At 42.6% G+C, this 20,693-nt stretch overlaps 1 protein-coding gene across 3 annotated transcripts in view; it reads left to right on the forward strand.

The window, feature by feature from the left end:
• The first annotated feature begins 2,397 nt into the window (after positions 1-2,397).
• DIAPH3 (diaphanous related formin 3) overlaps positions 2,398-20,693 on the forward strand; it is a 131,813-nt gene continuing 113,517 nt past the window's right edge. For 2 of the 3 annotated variants that reach the window (XM_087895557.1, XM_087895559.1), the window contains exons 1-4: positions 2,398-2,614; positions 11,579-11,611; positions 16,956-17,132; positions 20,027-20,131. In XM_087895557.1, the coding sequence (XP_087751683.1) occupies positions 2,495-2,614; positions 11,579-11,611; positions 16,956-17,132; positions 20,027-20,131 (435 nt within the window). In that variant the 5' untranslated portion in view covers positions 2,398-2,494. The remainder of the gene's footprint in view (positions 2,615-11,578; positions 11,612-16,955; positions 17,133-20,026; positions 20,132-20,693) is intronic. The other variant, XM_087895558.1, reaches the window with a different exon arrangement.

Genomic DNA, 20,693 nt, shown 5'->3' on the forward strand with positions numbered 1-20,693 from the left:
TCAGGTTTCTGTTGTAATGGAGAATGTATCTAACATACGATCTAAATGGAATAAAGGAAGATGCAATTTACTCTGTTTGAGATTCACTGGCTTATAAACAGATGGGTAAACCCAGCCATGCTATGCAGGTAAATAGGATTCTACAACATAAGTATGCAAATCTTTATAATCATCCTGGTTAGTGCTATGTATCCCATCACAAATAATTAAAAACACGGGGCCATGTGGATTTAGGTTGTAAAAACAGGGCACATAAGAATGATTATACCATGCTATCTGTATTCTCCCAGCAATAGATTAAAACTTTGCGTTTTGAAGGCCATCTGCTTTGTATGTACGAGACACCTGTTGTGAAATCGACAAGAGAAAAGACTGTAAAATTTGGGATACGGGTTCTCCTCAAAACGTGATCAGATGTTTAAATTATACAATTCAGTAGGATAAGGGGTATCTCGATAAAGAAATAGGGTAAGTGGGGATTTCCCCACGAAGTTGACATTCGGTAGGTGACAGGTTTGTAACTTGTGGAACAAAACAATTATTGTATCAGCCTGAGTAGTCAAAGTAATAGATCAGGGATAGCAGATGTTCCTTTTTTCCCCTCACAGCATGTGTGAGATTGTTTAACTTGTTCTGCTCGTTAAAAATGGGCTCCTCCAAATGACAGTAGTGATAAAATTTGATACAAGTCCAGAAATTTCTTGACAGTTACAACAATTAATCAGTGGAACAACTTGCTCTAGGAGTTGTGAATGCTCCAACATTGGAAGTTTTTAAGAAGATGTTGGATAACCATTTGTCTGAAGTGGTGTAGGGTTTCCTGCCTAAGCAGGGGGTTGGACTAGAAGACCTCCAAGGTCCCTTCCAACTCTGTTTATTCTATTCTAGTCTAGTCTAGTCTAGTCTAGTCTAGTCATACACACACACATATATACCCACCAGTGGTGGGTTGCTCCCGGTTCAGTCCGGTTCTTGCGAACCGGTAGTAATGGTGGCGGGAGGCTCTGCCCACTCGCCCGGACATCATCATGAATGATCTGCACATGTGCGCTCCCGTTGCAAACCGGTAGTGGAGGTAAGTAGAATCCACCCGATACAGACACACCTCTATATACACATATACACACATACATGTGTATATACCACACATGTATACATGTGTATCTATACACACATATATACATACACACACCACACATATATATATACCTGTATATATATATACACATATATACATACGCACGCACACATAAATATATACACATATACCATACACACACCCATATATCAATATACCTGTATATATACACATATACATACACACGCACGCACATACATATATATACACATATACCATACACACACCACACATATATACACATATATAAATGTACCTGTATATATATATATATATATATATATATATATATGTATGTATGTATGTATGTATGTATGTATGTATGTATGTATGTTTTTCTCAGGTTTTCGCGGGTGTTTGTATGTAGGTCTTTGGTTATTCGGGTCTTCTCCCACGTAAAATTGGAAGTGTCTTGGCAACGTTTCGACGAAGTCTCATTCGTCATCTTCAGGCTGGTGTTCTCGGCTTCGTGCTTCCAAGAAGCAATAACTTCCCACCCAATCAGCTCACACCCCCACTAGCAGTTAAAAGGAAGAGACAGCTGCGATCTCACATTGCTCCTGGAAGCACGAAGCCGAGAACACCAGCCTGAAGATGACGAATGAGACTTCGTCGAAACGTTGCCAAGACACTTCCAATTTTACGTGGGAGAAGACCCGAATAACCAAAGACCTACACACACACACACACACACACACACACACACACATATATATATATATATATACATATACACACACACACACACACACACACATATACATATATACACACGCACACACAAATAAATACACATATACCATACACACTCACATATATCAATATACCTGTATATATAAACACATATACATATATACACATGCATACACACACACACTCAAATGACAGTTGGCATCCTGTTTGTGCATTTCGCCACCTGTCTCCCCTTCGCTCGTCCTTTAGCTCACGACGACCCCCACCCCGCAGCCAGAAGCACTCAACGGGATCGCCCTGCCCCCTCCCCCCCCGCCTCCGCCCCCCCCAAAAGGAGTTCCTCCGCCTTACTCCTAGGAGTAAGCGACTCCTGAGCGACACCTGCGAGGAGGAGACTCCTCAGCGGGCCGAGTGACGTCAGCCGCGCCTCCTCCTCCTCCTCCTCGCCCCCCCCCCGTTTCCACACCCTTCCAAAACGACGGTTAAGGCGAGCGGCGATTGGTCACCCGTCTGGCCCAATCCGAAGGCCGCCTTCCGGCCGCGCGGCCCCGCGATTGGCCACGTCCGCGTTAGCAGGGGGCGTGGCCAGAGCGGCGGGAGAATTCGAGCCGGGAGAGGCTGCCGTGGAGGGTCTCGGCTGCCGCCGCCTCCGCCGCCGCCGCCATGGAGAGGGCTCCCCGGGGGAAGAACCAGCCGCCCCGCAGGCAGGCCGCGGAGGCGCTCGGCTCGGAGGGAAGCAGCAGCAACGGCGGCGGCGGCAGCAGCAGCAAGAAAGCCAAGTTCGTAAGTATTGGGGAGGTGGGGGGGGGTCACCAGGCGGGGGGGGGCAGGATGAAATGGGGAGGGGAGACTAGGAGGAGGAAATTGAGTGGAGAGGGGGGGGAGAGAGAGGAGGGGTCGCACTGGGGCTTGTAAGGAAGGGGGCTGGGGGTGGGTGGGGAGGGGTCCCATGCATAGTGCAGAGGGGCTCCTATCTGGTAGTGCTTGCAAAGCAGCCTTTTAATGAGAAGGGGAATTGTGGTTTCTCTGTGCCATGTAATATATAATGTGGCTAGGTGCATAATTTTAGAATAGAATAGAATAGGAATTAAACAGTAAAGTGGAATGGAATGGAATGGAATAGAAATTAAATAATAGAGTAGAGTAGAATATAATAGGATAGAATAGAGAAATAGAATAGAATAGAATAGAATAGAATAGGAATTAAACAATAGAGTAGAGTAGAATATAATAGAATAGAGAAATAGAATAGAATAGGAATTAAACAATAGAGTAGAGTAGAATATAATAGAATAGAGAAATAGAATAGAATAGGAATTAAACAATAGAGTAGTGGAATGGAATGGAATGGAATGGAATGAAAGAATAGGATAGGATAGGATAGGATAGGATAGGATAGGAACTGGAACTGGAACTGGAACTGGAACTGGAACTGGAACTGGAACTGGAACTGTACAGAACTGGAACTGAACTGGAACTGAACTCTTTATTGGCCAAGTGTGATTGGACACACAAGGAATTTGTCTCCGGTGCATATGCTCTCAGGGTACATAAAAAGACAAGATACATTTGTCAAGAATCATAAGGTACAACACTTAGTGAGAGTCATAGGTTACTAAATAAGCAATCAAATCGTACTAGGATACTAAATAAAGCAATATAAGTTGTAGAGATACAAGCAACAAGGTTATAGTCATAAGCGGGAGGGGATAGGTAATAGGGAGGATGAGTGAGGATAAATAGGAAGGATGAGGAAGGATAAATTTTGCATGTATGTATGTATATATGTTTATGCAGTGTATATTAGTGATGGAGACCCTTTAGGAGCTGCGTGCAACCAAATTTCATTTAACGTATGCCCATTGATGTACATTCAAAAAGTGACAAGTCTAAGTCTAATTGACCTGCCCTGGGAAGGGATAAGGAAATGACTAGGGCATAAGGAAAGGGGGCTTGGGAGGATCCCTTGCACACTGCAAAAGGGCTATTCCTAGTGATTTTAAAACATCCTTTTAGTGGGAAGTGAATTGTTGTTTCTCTGTCATATAATACATGTGGGTATGTGCATAATTTTGTATTTATTTCTTCTTTTTTGGTCATGTTTATGCTGTTCATATTAGAGGTGGAGACCTTTTGAGAACTGTATGCAACCAAATTTTTAATGTATGCTGATTGGGGTACATTCAAAGGGACAATAAAGTTATTCTAAGTCTAATTAGGAGTCAATTCCCTTCCCACTAAAAAAGTACGGCAGCCCTTTTGCAGTGTCCAAGTGACCCTCCCAAGCCCCCTTCCTTATACCCTAATGCAGGGGTCTCTAAACCTGGCAATTCTGGGAGTTGAAATGGCCTTTTTTTTTTTTTTTTTTTTAAATTTGATTTATATGCCGCCCTTCTCCGGAGACTCAGGGCGGCTTACAATGCGTTAAGCAATAGCCTTCATACTTTTGTATATTTATACAAAGTCAGCTTATTGCCCCCACAAACTGGGTCCTTTTAAGGGGAAGGGTGGATAATAAAGGGGCCTTGGGAGTGATTGGGGTTGCATTAGGGCAGGGGTCTCCAAACTTGGCAACTTTAAGACTTGTGGACTTCAGCTCTCAGAATTGCTATGTTTAGAGACCCCTGCATTAGGGAATAAGGAAGGGGGCTTGGGAGGGTCACTTGCACATTGCAAAAGAGATGCTCCTAGTGATTTTAAAACATCCTTTTAATGGGAAGGGAATTGACCTGCACTGGGAAGGTACGAGAAAATGAATGGGGTTGTATTAGGGCATAAAGAAGGGGGCTGGGTCACTTCCACACTGAATGGAGTTCCCGTAGTAGTGTTTGCAAAGTGGCCTTTTAAGGGGAAGAAATGGACCTGTTTCTGAACAGGATTGACCAAACATTTGGAGTTACACCTGGTGTATTAGGATCATAAAGGGATGAATGACTTCTTTGTTGAGACCTTGGGGTAACCACTCAGACATTACAAAGGGGTTGCCCGTGTTGGTGGTGACATGTTGCACAATTATCTTTTATTGGAAAGGGAGTTAACTGATGCTTGGGCAGGCATGATAAACCATTTGGGGCCGTAGTAGGGTTTGAGAAGGGGATCTTTGACCTCTTGGGAAAGACCTGACTGGTTGTGAAAGGAAAATTGATTGGTTGTGTCTCCAATTTTCTCCCTAAAATTTCAGGAGATTTGCATATACACTGGTACTTCGTTACTCATTGTTAATTGGTTCCAAGAGATGTGATGAGTACAAAAAATGATGAGTAACAAGCAAATTTTTTCCATAAAGTATAATGTAGTGAGTCACAAGGCAGCCAACACAAGTTCTAGCTTGTGTGTTGAATACCAAACAAATGATGAATACTGGGAGAACATTTTTGCCTCAAAATGCATTGAGTACCAAATTTTATGAGTTTCAAAGCAGTTTGACTATTCAGGTACCACTGTACTTCGCTTTTCTATTTTCTTTGAGGTGTAATATAGGCCACAGAAATATTCTTGGACTTCAGCTTTAGACTACACACTGGTCTCATTTGTAATTCCTTTTTTAAAATTGTCAGAATCTCCAAAAAAATGCTTAGAGTCATGCAGAGGCCAAAGAAGGCCAATATATTTGATAAAGCAAGTATTTTGGACACAATACTTTTATAGACTTTACTTATTGTACAGACAAAACTTAGCAAAATTGTGAAACACGATATTTTCTCGATGGATCCTGTGATCAAAAACCTGGCAAACCTTCTAAAATTGTGTCTACTGTCAAACTATACCTGGAGTAAGCCATGTCCTATGTTATGCAGTTGTATCATGGATTTTCAAGTAGTCATACATATACAGTAAATATTTTAATGCTTCTATGAAAAAGTTCATAAAATCCTTGCATATACCAAGTCATATGTCACTTGCATAACATTTGACAATGACATCTTTATTGAAGTCTGTACATGCTTATCTGAAAATAAATATTACCGTGTTTTCCCCAAAATAAGACCTCCCTGGATAATAAACTCTCCATGCCCCAAAATAATAAGACCTCAAAAATAAGGCCAAGCACTTACTTCAGGGTTCAAAAAAATATAAGACAGGGTCTTATTTTCAGGGAAACATGGTAGTACATTTGATGTTTCTGAGTAATATGCATAAGATTTTGGCATTGGGTTTATTTCTCAGATGGTAATAGCTATTGTATAAAGTGAAAAATTATTTATACTTCATCCAGTGGAATAGATCCTTTTTATACATTTAAGGATATCAAGTTTACTAAATTCGTCTATCTTGTTTAAAAGGTTTGATTAAAATACAGTAAGCATTTCTTCCCCCACCTTTTTGATGATAGGATGATAATTCTAAACAGACCTCAAAATCATTTTGGTTTCTTGATTTTTTTTTTCTAAGACTCATGGGAATTTTAGAAATGGCTTGCAAGCTCTACTAAGGGATGTGCTTTTGCTTTCAGGATTGAATTTCAATTGAGTGCTGAAACAAAAGCTATGCTTCTAAGGGATTAAAAAGTCTTTCTCAAAACGAAAGAACCAATAAATGGCTGCTAATACTTTTACTTGCCGGTCTTGGTTGGAGTTAACAATTTTCAGGACAGAATTGCATTTCACCCTCTGAATATATAGTGTGATTAATTACTGTACAGACTGCTTGTCTAAAGAGATCTGTAGAGATTCTCAGTCATCCATGGTTGTCCCAAAGATGCTTTTTTAAGAGGCAACTGGACTTTCTTGTTTTTTTTTTTCTTTTGAAGATATTTCACTTCTCATCCAAGAAGCTTCTTCAGCTCTGACAGGATGGTGGGGAATGGAAGGATTTATCTTCCTTGCAGACAGCTGGTCCTTTGCATCCTTTTAGGGGGTCTTTGAAGCACTTGGAGGTTTATCTGTGTCCTCAGGATCACCTGAGTGGTGCTCCTGGTTCCTGTAGTCTGCAATTTTTCCACTGGAAATCCATTCCTACCCCCACACCATTCAAAGGGTAGTTCATCCCAAATTGTATAGCTAGAAGTCTGTAGAGATTCTCAGTCATCCAGGTCATGATTGTCCCAAAGGTGCTTTTTCAGGAGGCAACTGGACTTTCCTGTTTTTTTCTTTTGAAGACGTTTCGCTTCTCATCCAAGAAGCTTCTTCAGCTCTGACAGGGCAGTGAGGAGTGGAAGGATTCATATTCCTTGCAGAAAGTTGGTCATTTGCATCCTTTTAGAGGGTCTTTGAAGCGCTTGGAGGTTTTGTCTGTGTCCTCAGGGTCACCCAAGTAGCGTTCCAGGTTCCTGTAGTCTGCAATTTTTAATTTTTTTTTCTCTTTGTCTAAAGAGATGTTTTTGAAGTTCATAATCCCTTGCACTGATCATTTTAAAGTGCATTGTGTATTGCAGGAACAGAAAGTCAGAATATAAATCTAATCCATGGTAGATTACATTGTTCCAATGTTTCCCTTTCTATTATCAATAAAAAAGGCAACTTTATTTTCACCGGTTCAAGGTTGACTCAGCCTTCCATCCTTCCCAGGTCCAGAGGTGGTATTCAGCCGGTTTGGACCGGTTCGCCCGAACCGGTAGCGGAAATCGTGGGTGGGCCCATCTGCCTTGGCTCTATGCCATCCTATTTAGGCACGTTTTTGAGGCTAGGCGCATGCGCGTGCGCTCACATTTGCGAACCGGTAGGGAAAGGGACTCGGTGGCTCAGTGGCTAAGACACTGAGCTTACCGATCGAAAGGTCGGAAATTCAGCGGTTTGAATCCCTAGTGCCGCGTGATATGGTGATATGGCTCCCGTTACTTGTCCCCGCTTCTGCCAACCTAGCAGTTCGAAAGCACGTAAAAAATGCAAGTCGAAAAATAGGGACCACCTTTGGTGGGAAGGTAACAGCGTTCCGTGCGTCTTTGCCATTGAATCATGCCGGCCACATGACCACGGAGACGTCTTCGGACAGCGCTGGCTCTTCGGCTTTGAAACAGAGATGAGCAGAGCCCCCTAGAGTCGGGAACGACTAGCACAAATGTGCGAGGGGAATCTTTACATTTACCATTTATGTATTGAAATATAAAAGTTATAACTAGGGCTCTGTGGCTTAGCTATCCTTGCGACTTACTCGGAGAAAGAGATCTGAAAGAGTTGGGAACGACTAGCACATATTGCGAAGGGAACCTTTACCTTTAGGGAAAGTAAGTGAATACCTCCTCTGCCCAGGACCTGGATTGTCAGGGGGGGGGGGGATTATGCTGACTCTGTAAACCCCTTAAGAGAAGTTTGTAAAGCCCTGTGAAGCGGTATACAAGTCTACGTGCTGTTGCTATTGCGGTATTGTAAAAAAAAAAGATTAGTGCAAAATGCTTAGCTTCTTTGTTACAACTTTTATCCAAGACTTCCCTGTGTACAAGGAGTGTTACATTTTGAATTCTGCCCTTGAAGCAGATGGTGAAGAATTCAGAGACCCCATTTATCTCTCCCAAGGAGTTATATAAGTTGCTGTTTTTTGTTACTTTTTCTTTTGGTTCCAGGTGAAAGCTTTGCCTTTTACTTGCTTAAGATCACAAACTCTATTTCTTTGTGCCGCAGTTTGTATTTGTTCCGATGTTTATTACATTGTTACATTTTTATTTTATTTTTTTGCGTTCCGGGTTTTTCTTTTTAATTGTCAGTTCGTCTGAGCTTTCACTGAAAAGCAGCCCCATCAAGTAGAAACGTGTAAAAAACCCAAAACTCAATGTAAAAGGCTGGGTTTTATATTTATTTTTAATACAATCAGTAGAGGCTTACCGCCTTGCAACGGACAGGTTTAATGTGGCAAAGTAGTATTTATGGTTTTCATAAACTCTGCTAGATAACGTGTATCCGAAAAACCTGAAAGAAGTAAAAGAGGGTGGGGGAAGCCACACCCCCCCCTCCTAGAAGAGTGAAAGATTTTGAGGAATATTTTTAAAAGGCAGGATAAAATATTTCCCCTAAAAGAGAAATAAAAAAATCTGAAGGGAGACAGGGATTCAGAGCCCCTGGCCGCAAGCAGATACTAGCTGGGGCAGCTTTTAGAAATGCAGATTTGGTAATCCATTACTCCCTGCAGCAAAGTAAAAACAAAGGCAGATTAGCCTTTACTCAAGAGCAGGGGTCAGCAACCTGTGGCTCTGGAGCCGCATGTGGCTCTTTCACCCCTCTGCTGCGGCTCCGTCACTCAAAATATGCATCACAACTTCCAATGTGTGACACCCGCCGGCATGCGATGTATTGAGCTTTTCAACCTCCGGTAGGCCAACCCCATGGACAAATCCAAGAAAAGAAAAGTTTCAGAAGAAAACAGAAAGTTTAATTCAACTACATATGCTAGTTTTGTGACCGCTCAAGAAATAGTCAGGCAAGGGAAGGGTTTTGTGGCTCCCGGTGTTTTCTTTTCTGTGGGAAATGGGTTCAAATGGCTCTTTTGAGTGTTTAAGGTTGCAGACCCCTGCTCAAGAGTCAACACAGGGCAAAGCCATTAAGCCATAATAGGAATTCTTGCATCACCCTCCAAACGTCAACCAAACATAGCTCAGACAAAGATCTAGGATTTGTACTTTGCCTATAGAGCCAGCCATGACCCCTACATGGCCCCATGGGAGTCTGACAACAGCCAATAGGAGACATGTTCTTGCACAGGAACAGGAAGCTCAAGTGCAAAGCCCAAAAGAAGGTATTAAAAACCCCTCACTCTCAAATCCCGTGTGGTTCTGCTTCATCATTAAACCATCTTTCCAATCAGCCTCCCATGTTTCCAGTGTCTTTCTCCCAGCTTGGAACTGAACCAGATGGATATTTCTTCCAACAAGAGTTTGGGCACTTCTGTTTAGCTTATCTCTCCTTACGGGGACCTCTCTGGAAGGGTAATATTGTCCTCAGATCTTTATATCGCTTTGTCTAAATGGAGCAAGTCACATCTTCAGGAGAAGCTGTCACATCTGATAAGCTTAAGCTAAAGGATAAACATACATTTGTTGAGCTATTACAGGAATGGCTAACCTTTTTTTCTTTGTGTGCTGAAAGCGTGCACATGTGTGTGTGACAGCATACATGCAGGCTGGCACTCATAATGCAATGTGCCCCCCGTGCATGCACACATGACCCTCCATGCCCTGCATGCACGCTCCCCCTGCCCCCCCACACATGCGGACATGACCCACCCTGCCCCCTGTTTTGAGCCTAGTAGACCTCCCTGCAGCCTCCTGGGTCCAAAAGTAGGCCAAAGGGGGGGGGTGCCCCACTCCCGTGCTCCCCCTGCCCTCGTGCATGCGTGTGCCACCCCTGTGCATCCACACACGACGCCTGCATGCGCCCCACGCATCCCGAAAATCAGCTGGCCGGCAGGAGGCGCACACATGCGCGGTGGAGCTGAGTTGGGTGATGGCTCGCGTGCCCGCAGAGAGGGCTTGGTGGCGCAGCAGACTAAAGTGCTGTTAAGTAGCACCAGCTGTCTGCAATTACTGCAAGTTCAAATCTCACCAGGCTCAAGGTTGACTCAGCCTTCCATCCTTTCGAGGTAGGTAAAATGAGGAGGCAATAAGCTGACTTTGTATAAAAAAGAACACCGCTTAGGGGGGGCTGAAAGCCCTACTAAGCAGGTATATTCAAAAGTATGAAGTCTATTGCTTAACGCATTGTAAGCCGCCCTGAGTCTCCGGAGAAGGGCGGCATATAAATCTAACCAATAAATAAATAAATAAATAGGTTCGCCATCATGGAGCTATTAATAAGGTGCAAAAAAACCAAAAGTTGTTATATGAAAAGAGAAGGTCAGTTGGAAGTTGTAGATTTTCATTTGTCTCATATGTCAGCTAGGAAACGATGTTTGATTCATGCAATGTATATAACTCTACTGTTACGGCTCGAAGCATCCCAGCAGCTTACTTAACATATGGTGCTAAACTATCCTTTAAATCAAAGCACATTCCAGTTTAATTGAGTATGAACTGACTACTGACTTTTGAATTTTTTTATTTTTTTATTTTTGGTATTATACAAGTATTATACAAGGCAGGAGAGAAAGTTGAACACTTTTCATATGCCCTGTCTCCGACGTATTCTTGGCATCACCTGGCAGGACAAAGTTCCAAATAGTGCAGTCTTGGAACGTGCTGGAATTTCTAGCATGTATACACTATTAAAACAGCGACATCTACCCTGGCTTGGGCATGTCGTGTGAATGGCTGATGGTCGGATTCCGAAAGATCTCCTGTATGGAGAATTAGTGCAGGGAAAGCGCCTCAGAGGGAGACCACAGCTGCGATATAAGGATATCTGCAAGAGGGACCTAAAGGCCCTGGAAATTGACATTAACAACTGGGAAACCTTGACCTCCGATCGTTCAGCTTGGAGGCTAAAGACGCAGCATGGTCTTCTCCAATTCGAAGAGACACTTGTTCGGCAGGCCGAGGCAAAGAGGCAGTCCCGGAACCAGCGAAATCCGGGGGCTGGGCAGGGGACAGAATGTATCTGCCCTCAGTGTGGAAGAGATTCCCACTCTCGAATTGTTCTTTTTAGTCACACAGATGCTGTTTAGGACCTCTTTCCAGAGCACGATACCATAGTCTTTTAGACTGAAGGATGCCAATGAATGAGAATTATACAAGTATTGGCGTCGCATAGATATAGTCATATATATTTACATTCCACCTAAATTTGAAATACGTAGTAGCAGCTATCGCTTTTGTGTGAAAACATTTCTTCGTTTCAGTTTATACTTTTAATCGCCTTAACAGATGGTTTGTTTCATTTACAGCCCTTGCACCTCAAGATTTTGACAGATGATGTGGTAAGCGATTTTTGTTTTCCTTGTTATGTCGTAAATTTAAGGAGAATATGTTTGGGAAAATATTCTGTTACGTGTTTTGCTTCTTTGGCTAGAGCTGTCTGTTGAGATATAAAGCCAAACTCTATAGCTCCTTCTAGCAATTCCAACTGTTCATCCAACATATTAACATGTGTGATTGTCCTGATTTTGTGTGTTGCGGAAACACAATCACCACCTTACCCTCTCTTTACTGCGATAAATGATGGCTTGCTTTTATATCCTACCCACGCAAAGTTCCTTGTGTCAGCGTTCCAGAAAACCCCAACTCCAATTAAAAACTCCGAAGCAAGCCTTTTCTCAAAGTTCCATTTATTAGAGTAGGTATACTGGCACATCTGGGAAACCCCGAATCTTAAGAATTCCGGGTTTTCCCTCGGTATTTCGGTAATATTTCCAAAACCATCCCGTAACTTATCAGTCCATCACATGCTCCAATCATCATCCTTCCCATCTCGAGACATCACTCCAGCTACTCCTTCTCCAGATGCAGGATTGTCCTGATCTTGACCGAAAGGAAGAATGCTATTTTGTCTAAATTACATTCCCTCTACTAAATCCCCCCTCCTACTTTCCTCACACATGAGACAGTGGCAGCGTGGAAGCTTCCGGAGCTAATATGGCTTCTAAAGCTGACACCTTGGGCCTAGAAATGGAATTATGATCTAAACTTAGCTTCTACTTCCTTATGCCCTAATGCAGGGCTGGGCAATTATGGCCCTTTTATGGACTTCAATTCCCAGAATTCCTGAACCAGCTGGCTCAGGAATTCTGGGAGTCGAAGTCCATAGGTCATAAAGGGGCGATAGTTGCCCAGCCCTGACCTAATGCAACCTACTCATTTTCTCATCGCTTCCCAGTGCAGGTCAGTTCCCTTCCCACTAAAAGGGTGCTTTTAATATCACTGGGAGCATCTCTTTTGCAGTGTGCAAGGGACACGTTTGGTCAGAGTTATTTGTTTTTAATTGGACATCTATCAAGATTAGTGTTAGAATTTGGACCTAATAGCATTTGAAAAATATGTCACATCCTGATTAGGAGATACAAATGTATGAGTCAACAGCAACTTTGCCAAGTGTCTTGTTGCTCAACAGCTGATTTCTCATGCCAACAGCAGTTATCAACCAAGATGCCAGAGATGTTGGCCATGGGCTGATATTCTTCAACATTTTTATGACTTGGTTGATGATATTGTAGTGGTCCAGTATGTGGGAATGGACAGGAGGAAGAGATGCAGACTAGGCATCTGTCAGACTAGTCAGACAGTAGCAAAGTCCAGAAAAGCAATGGGGGGGCGGGTATCTTAAACATCTCAGAAGGGACAATCCCTGATTTCTTGAACTAAGGGGTTGGGCCAAGCAATGTACTTTCATACCTGCAAGGTTCTGTTAGTATAACCCAGGGGTCTGCAACCTTAAACACTCAAAGAGCCATTTGGACCCGTTTCCCACAGAAAAGAGAACACCGGGAGCCACAAAACCCTTCCCTGTGCCTGACTATTTCTTGGCGTCCACAAAACTAGCATATGAAGTTGAATTAAATGTTCTGTTTTCTTCTAAAACTTTTCTTTTGTTGTATTTATCCATGGTTGGCCTACTGGGGGTTGAAAAGCTCAATAAATCACGTCGGTGGGTGTCGCGCATTGGCAGTTGTGACACATTTTGAATGACAGGGAGCCGCAGCAGAGGGGTAAAAGAGCCACATGTGGCTCCAGAGCCGCAGGTTGCTGACCCCTGGTATAACCTCACAATAGAGTTGCAGATAGTACTTCTAAGGAGTCCTGGGTAGTCTCTGAGCTTGGTTGTTTCCTTGCAGACATTTCATTACCCAAACCATTAATCATTAGTGCTAGTCTGATGATGAAGTTATCTAGTTTGGGTAATGAAACTGTTGTGGCCCGCCAGCGGCCTGCGCGGATAGTGGCTGATCCCGACGAGGAGGAGGCTGGTGTGGGGTCGCACCAGCAGCCTGCGTAGCCAGCGCTCGCATCGGACAGTGAGGAGGCTGAAGAGGATGTGGTGCCAGAGGCAGAGACTCAGCCAGGGCCTTCAGAACCTCCAGAGGCTCCTTCAAGTGGAGAGAGTGAAGTGGAGGAGCCTCTCCTCAATGCTCAAGCACGCAGGGCTGCCAAAAGGCAGGAGTGGCTACTCAGGAGGAGGAGGTCTTCTCGAGAGTAAGGTTTGAGGATAATTGGCCACTCCCTTAGCCTATTTAAGTTGCATGCAGTTAGTAATTTCTTGCTGGAAACAACATGTAATTATTACAGAGCATGTTGGAGAGTGAGTGTCTTATCGTATCTTGTTTTCTGGGCTGGTTACCAACCTTTGCCTGACTTTATTTATTCTTGGTACGTTGCCCTTGTGGTGCAGCAGACTAAAGCACTGTTATTAACATCAGCTGCCTGCAATTACTACAAATTCAAATCTCACCAGGCTCAAGGTTGACCCAGCCTTCCATCCTTTCTAAGGTACGTAAAATGAGGACCCGGATTGTGGGAGCAATAAGCTGACTTTGTATAAATATACAAAAGTATGAAGGCTATTGCTTAACGCATTGTAAGCCGCCCTGAGTCTCCGGAGAAGGGCGGCATATAAATCAAATCAAGAAAAAAAAGGACCGTTGGTGTGTGTCACAATCCTTGGGAATCCGGAGCTGGGGCACAACAGAAACAATCAAGCTCAGAGACCACCCAGGACCCCTCATTTCAACCCTGAACTACAAATATTCTCCTTTATTGCTAGTACTTCTGGATAAGCTTCCTGCCTGGAGGGCCTTGCGAAGTTGACAGATAAGGAAATGCTTAGTAGCAAGAGCACTTAGACTTATATGCCGCTTCCCAGTGCTTTACAGCCCTCTCTAAGCGGTTTACAGTGTCAGCCTATTGCCCGCAACAAGATGGGCCCTCATTTTACCGACCTCGGAGGGATAGAAGACTGAGTCATCCTTGAACTGTTGAGAATCGAACTGCTGCCAGTCAGCAGAGTTAGTCTGCAATACTGCATCCTAATCACTGCGCCATCACGGCTCCTGGTAAATTTGTAGATGACAAAATGTCACCTTGATAGATTAAAAGAGTTGGTTGAAAGTAATCAAAAGTGTAGGTCCAGGAAAGAGGTTCCCTGGCTTGGTGACAGTGACACATGAAGAGACTTCCTGTGGATCTGCAGTTAATCACAGATTGCACAAAGGTCAGCATTGCGTGACTTGATTTCCCAGATAGCAAAAGCAATTGTAGGCTGCATCCACAGAAGCATAATTTCAAAACCTTAGAAATTTGTCAAGTGCCACTTCAGTTAAAACTGGAACTCGACACTGCAGTGTATCCGTTTTCGGATTAAGTTCAAGGAAGATGATCATGAAACTATGAAGAAGGAACGAGAAAACAGTATAATTTTTGACAAAAGATGACTTTTGGGCGCGCTGACCAATTTTTCAAGTACCTGAAAAGCTGTGATACAGAAGGCATCTCGATCTCTAAGATGGTAGATCTTAGGAAGCAGAACTAATTACATTAAGTTATAGCAAAGCAGATCCTGAATGCAAAATGTAACTTAATAGTTACACGTTTGGTAGTTAGACCTGATTATGAAAAGATGAGCTCCTGTTTTGCAGGATGCGTCATTCTCATCGCAAGTACCGTATTAAATTGGATTCCTGCCTCGAGACGGGACTCGGTGTGCCTAAATGGCCACGTCTGATTCCAGAGGAAATGCAGCTTGCAAAATAGCGTTACTTCATGATAAAGGAAAGAAATGTTTGATGCTCAAGAGTTACGCTTTAATATAAGATTGCAAAACTATTATAATTTTAGGAAGGAAAAAAAATATCTAGGAGCTTTTTTTTTTTTTTTTTAGGATGTAGAAAACAAGTTTTCTTGCAACTGTCTTTATTAACACCTAATTTGCAGAAATAGCAAGGTTTTTCTTTAATTAGAATTGATATCTTGGCTTGGACTTAGATCCATACCATCAGGGGATAAAGTTTATGCCAAATGTTTTAAAATATTTTCCCCATTCTTTTAAAGAATGCATCCTTCACTGTATATGTACATATGTATCTCTATGTCCGACCGTCTATCCATCCATCCATCCATCCATCCATCCATGAGATGCAAAATATAAAGGAGTCTGGAGTAAATGAGAAACATGGCAAGCAATGTTATATCAAGGGTTTTCTTTAGTTAGAATTGGTATCTTAGATCCATACCACATCTCCCTCCCTCCCTCTCTCTCCCCTATCAATCATGTATCATATCTATCTAACTATGCTTAAATTGTCAACATTAGATACAAAATATAAAGGAGTCTGAAATACTGTATTTTTTGAACTTTAAGACACACTTTTTTGTCTCTCAAAAAGGGGTGAAAATGTCTGTGCTTCTTATAGACCGAATATTGCAGAAGCCCCGCCCACCCGCCAGCCGTTTTTTGGCCTTCGCACACCCCGTTTTCGGGGCTTTTTCTGGCCTTTTTTCAGCCCGTTTTCGAGGGCTTTTTTCAGCCCACTTTTGAGGCATTTTCTGGCCTGTTTTGGGGGCTTTTCCGGCCCATATTCGAGGCTTTTTTGTGCTCTTTTTTCCCCGGAAAAAAACAGACCAAAAATAATACCTAGAAAAGGGCCAAAAAAAGGGCCTCAAAAATGGGCCAAAAAAAGCCTCAAAAACGGACTGAAAAAAGACCCGAAAAAAGGGAGGCCAAAAACTTTTTTGTTGTTATTTTCCTCTTCTAAATTTGGGTGTGTCTTATAGTCCGAAAAATACAGTAAATGAGAAGTGTGGCAAGGAGTGTTGCGAAGGTGTGCAAGAAGTGTATGTTGGCAAAGTCCCAGTTGACACCACATAATGGAAGAGACATAAAACGTGTTGGGTTCTTTTGTGTGTCTGTGGAGGGGGGGGGGCTCTTTAACCAAAGAGAAAAAAAAGAATAGCTGTACAATGGATGTGGTTTTCCAGTGTGGAAAGTTTATTCAAGCCTTACTAGGAATCTTAAGTGTCCTGCAACTGACCCATTTCTTCTTGGAGATCTCAGTAACTCATTTTCTCTCTTTGTATTACTACCCTTCCCATTCTCATTTATACTTTCCACAACTCTAATTTGTAGATGATTGGTTTCTAGTCAGGGGGTGGTGGGAATAAATGCTGTCTCGCTTACTGTATAATCAAGGTTTTTGGCTTGCTTTTAAAACTTCTGGGTAATCAATTGTGTTTCTTTACTCCAAATCTTTTTTTGGAGAAATGAGGTGTCTTTTTTTTTTTTTTTGGTCTATCTGTGTACCTGCTGAGACATGCTTATTCTTGGTTTTTGTTCAGTTTGATAAATTTTCCAGCATATGGATTCCAGGCAGCAAAAAGGACAGGCCAGCTCTCCCGCATCTGAAACAATCCCATTGCTCATCGAGTGAATGCACCACCCCTGCAGAGATGGATGACTTCAGGCCTACGCATTTGTCAGATCGAGAGATCCTGGCACTGTTTGAAAAAATGATGGTAAGCGTTGCAGACCTGCTTCTGAACTAGATGTATAATTCCTAACTGCCCTGCGAAAAAAATAATTCCCGTGAAAAAGTTAAAAACATTGGACATAGATATGACATCACTGATCCCAAGCATCTTCCAACACTTTAAGTTAATAGATAATATACTAGATAATATAATAATATATTCCTTACACCTTATGCGTTATTTAAACATAGTATAATAATAGTCATTTATACCTTATTCCTATACAATTATACATATCTATACCTATATATACCTATCTATACAATTCACATACATATTTATCTATAATAACGTATATAATTCTAGTCTAACATTACACATTTGTCTCAGCTATCCTCCTTTTATCTAACCATTCATAGAATTTTCCCCAGATTTTATAGTACAATGTTTCCTTGAGTTCCAAGGTGAGTCTATCCATTTCTGCGCAGCTGAAAATTTTTAGTAGTATTTCCTCTTCAGTTGGGGTATCTTTCTCTTTCCACTTCTGCTCAAAGGCTATCCGTGCCTCTGTAAGTATATGCAGTAGTAGATAATTTACAGACATCCCCTTTTCAACTGAATCCGGTTAGACATACTTTTTAGCATCTTCTTTTAATGACCCCATAATCCCTTGCGGGGTGGGGTCTGGCCAACTGATTGGAGCTGAGTGTTTACTGGCCGGATGCCCTTCCTGTCGCCAATGCGGAGTTTTGTTCAGCAGATATAATTTCATTGTGCCCAGAGGGAGAAACATCTGCCTCTACCTAGAATCGAACTCACAGCCTCCTGATTGTGAGGCGAGAGCTCCACCTCTAGGCCACAACACCACGGTTAGACATACCGATACTTTTTATAATCACAGTTAATAAAATGACTGGTTATAATCCATGTAAACGTCCAGATAATTTGTCAACCACACTAGCTGAGTATACTCAACCTTAGTGAGTCAAAAATCAAACTATATCCTACGTTGTATGAACCTTTGTGTCAGGTTTCAGTATCGTCTCAAAATAAATTGCATTTTCCAAACAAATAGTCTTTGATGAAATCTTTCATTTATTAAGCACGACAAACTGTCCCAGATCATATCATAGCCAACACTGACTTCCTGACCCCGAACCTTCCCTTTCTGTTCCCCAATTCTCTGCGTCTCATTGGCCATCTTCCAAATCACTCTCCCCATATCTACTGCTTCAGCTCCCAGGAATGTCCCCCCTCCCATCCCATCTCCTAGGGGATATTATCTTCAGGGAAAATAAGTAGGTGAAAAGTCAAGCGTCCTCTTGCCAGCTGCCCCCTCTTCTCCTTATGTCAGCACTGAAACGAATGTAGTTTGGAGTGCTGACACTTTGCTTGATTCAGGAAGTAATCAAGCAAAGGTTTCAAAAGTACTTGTTTTTAAAAATAAAGGTAAAGGTTTCCCTGTCCAGTCATGTCCGACTCTAGGGCATGGTGCTCATCTCCGTTTCTTGGCTGATGGAGCCAACATTGTCCGAAGACATTTCTGTGGTTGTGTGGCCAGCATGGTTATACGGCAAAGGCTCACAGAATGCCATTATCTTCCCACCAAAGTGATGCCTATTTATCTATTCGTAATTTGCATGCTTTTGAATTGCTAGGTGAGCAGGAGCTGGAGCAAGGAATGGGAGCTCACCCATTGTGCGAAGCTTGTGTCTCGAACCTGGACGATCAGATTTCTACCAGCTGACAAGCTCAGCATCTTTAACTGCTGATCCATCGCTCAAGAAATAAAGAAAACAGCCTGTTTTTTTTCCTTCAAAGAATTAGACACTGGAAAATTCAGAAGTGAATGGTTAATCCCTGGAATAAGAATAAGCTACTAACCTAATTGGCAGAGAGGCTGTTGAATCTTCACAGTTAGTGATGCTGACTTCTCAACCAGTTGGATAAAAAGACCAATGTTACCAAATGAAGGAATTTCTAAAGGGTTCAGTTCCCTTTCCTGTGAATTTCCCTCAAAATGAGAGCAACAATTCAGTATGCAGGTTCATTGATGCCAGGGCCATCTTTGCAGCATACATTTTAATCCATCAGTAAAAGAGGAGGTTTCAGAATAGAGCTGGAAGGGACCTGGGAGGTCTTCTAGTCCAACCCCCTGCTTAAGCTGGAGACCCTGTACCATTTCAGACAAGTGACTGTCCAGACTCTTCTTAAAAACCTCCAGTGATGGAGCAACCACAACTTCTGGAGGCAAGTTGTTCCATTGGTTAATTGTCCTCACTGTTAGGAAGTTTCTCCTCAATTCCAGGTTGCTTCTCTCCTTGATTAGTTTCCATCCATTGTTTCTTGTCCTACCTTGAGGTGCTTTGGAGAAGAGGTTGATCCCCACCCCCCTTTCTTTGTGGCAGTCCCTTAGATATTGTAACAGTGCTGTCATGTCATCCCTGGTCCTTTTCAAACCCAAATCCTGCAACCGTTCTTCATACGTTTTAGTCTCCAGGCCTTTGGTCATCTTAGTTGTTCTTCTTTGCACTTTTTCCCAGACATCTTTTTCATAATGTGGTGACCAAAACTAGATGCTTTATAAAGGTTTATAAAGCGGTACTAATACTTCACTTGATGAAAATACTATTTATTTTCTTTTCTTTCTTTTTTTTTTTTGTTTAGAAGATGGGAAATATCAAGAACTTAAATATAAAGAATTCTATTCTACTCTACTCTACTCTACTCTACTCTACTCTACTCTACTCTACTCTACTCTACTCTATTCTATTCTATTCTATTGTTGAAATGCAATTGACCTTTGAGTGATAATAAAGATTATTGTTACGGCCTCTAACTTTGAAAGCAGACCTCCTCCCGTTTCTCCCTGCTCCCTAAACATTTTGGAATACATTTGCGATCTCACATACCTGTGTTTACCTTTTTCATTGTTTTAGGAAGATATGAATTTAAACGAGGATCGAAAAGCTCCGCTAAGAGAAAAAGACTTCAGTATCAAAAAGGAAATGGTGTTGCAGTATACTAGTGCTGCTTCGAGACAGGTAAGCAATGCGCGACGGGGAGACCACAACATATGCTAGTGAAAGAGACTGATAAAATTTAGAAGAAAAAAGAAATAGAAACAAGATTTAACTCAGCTGATAAATTCTTCGTTGAAGACCCTGATGTTGGGAAAGATGGAATTCAAAAGAAGAAGGGGAAAGGTATTTTTTTTTTTTTTTACAACGTGTTTCCCTGGACGCAATGGCGAGGAACGCAATGGAGCTTGAAAAGTAAGACGCGCATCCCGCTTCTTGCCCACCCCACCTGCCACCCCAAAATTGCACCCCTAAGTGTAATTTGGTGGCTAAGCAAGGGGCAGGTGTCCTGCCATGACCAGCGAGGGGCAGGAGAAGAGACGGCAAAGGGAACCATGTCTCGCTCCACGCATCTCGCTTCTCTCCCGCCCCACCTGCCAGAAATGAGTCTTTGTGAGACTCGTTGCGTCGCCGCTGCCTCGTGGAGCAGGACTCTGCAAGGCGTGTCGGTTGCACGCACGAACGGCAGCACCGCCACGAGGTTCGACATACCAGCGCAGGCGTAAGCGGCAGGACGCCAGCTGTG

Source organism: Pantherophis guttatus, chromosome 5 (genome assembly GCF_059756535.1).
Source record: "Pantherophis guttatus breed Tessera chromosome 5, ASM5975653v1, whole genome shotgun sequence".
Taxonomy (NCBI): Eukaryota; Metazoa; Chordata; class Lepidosauria; order Squamata; family Colubridae; genus Pantherophis; species Pantherophis guttatus.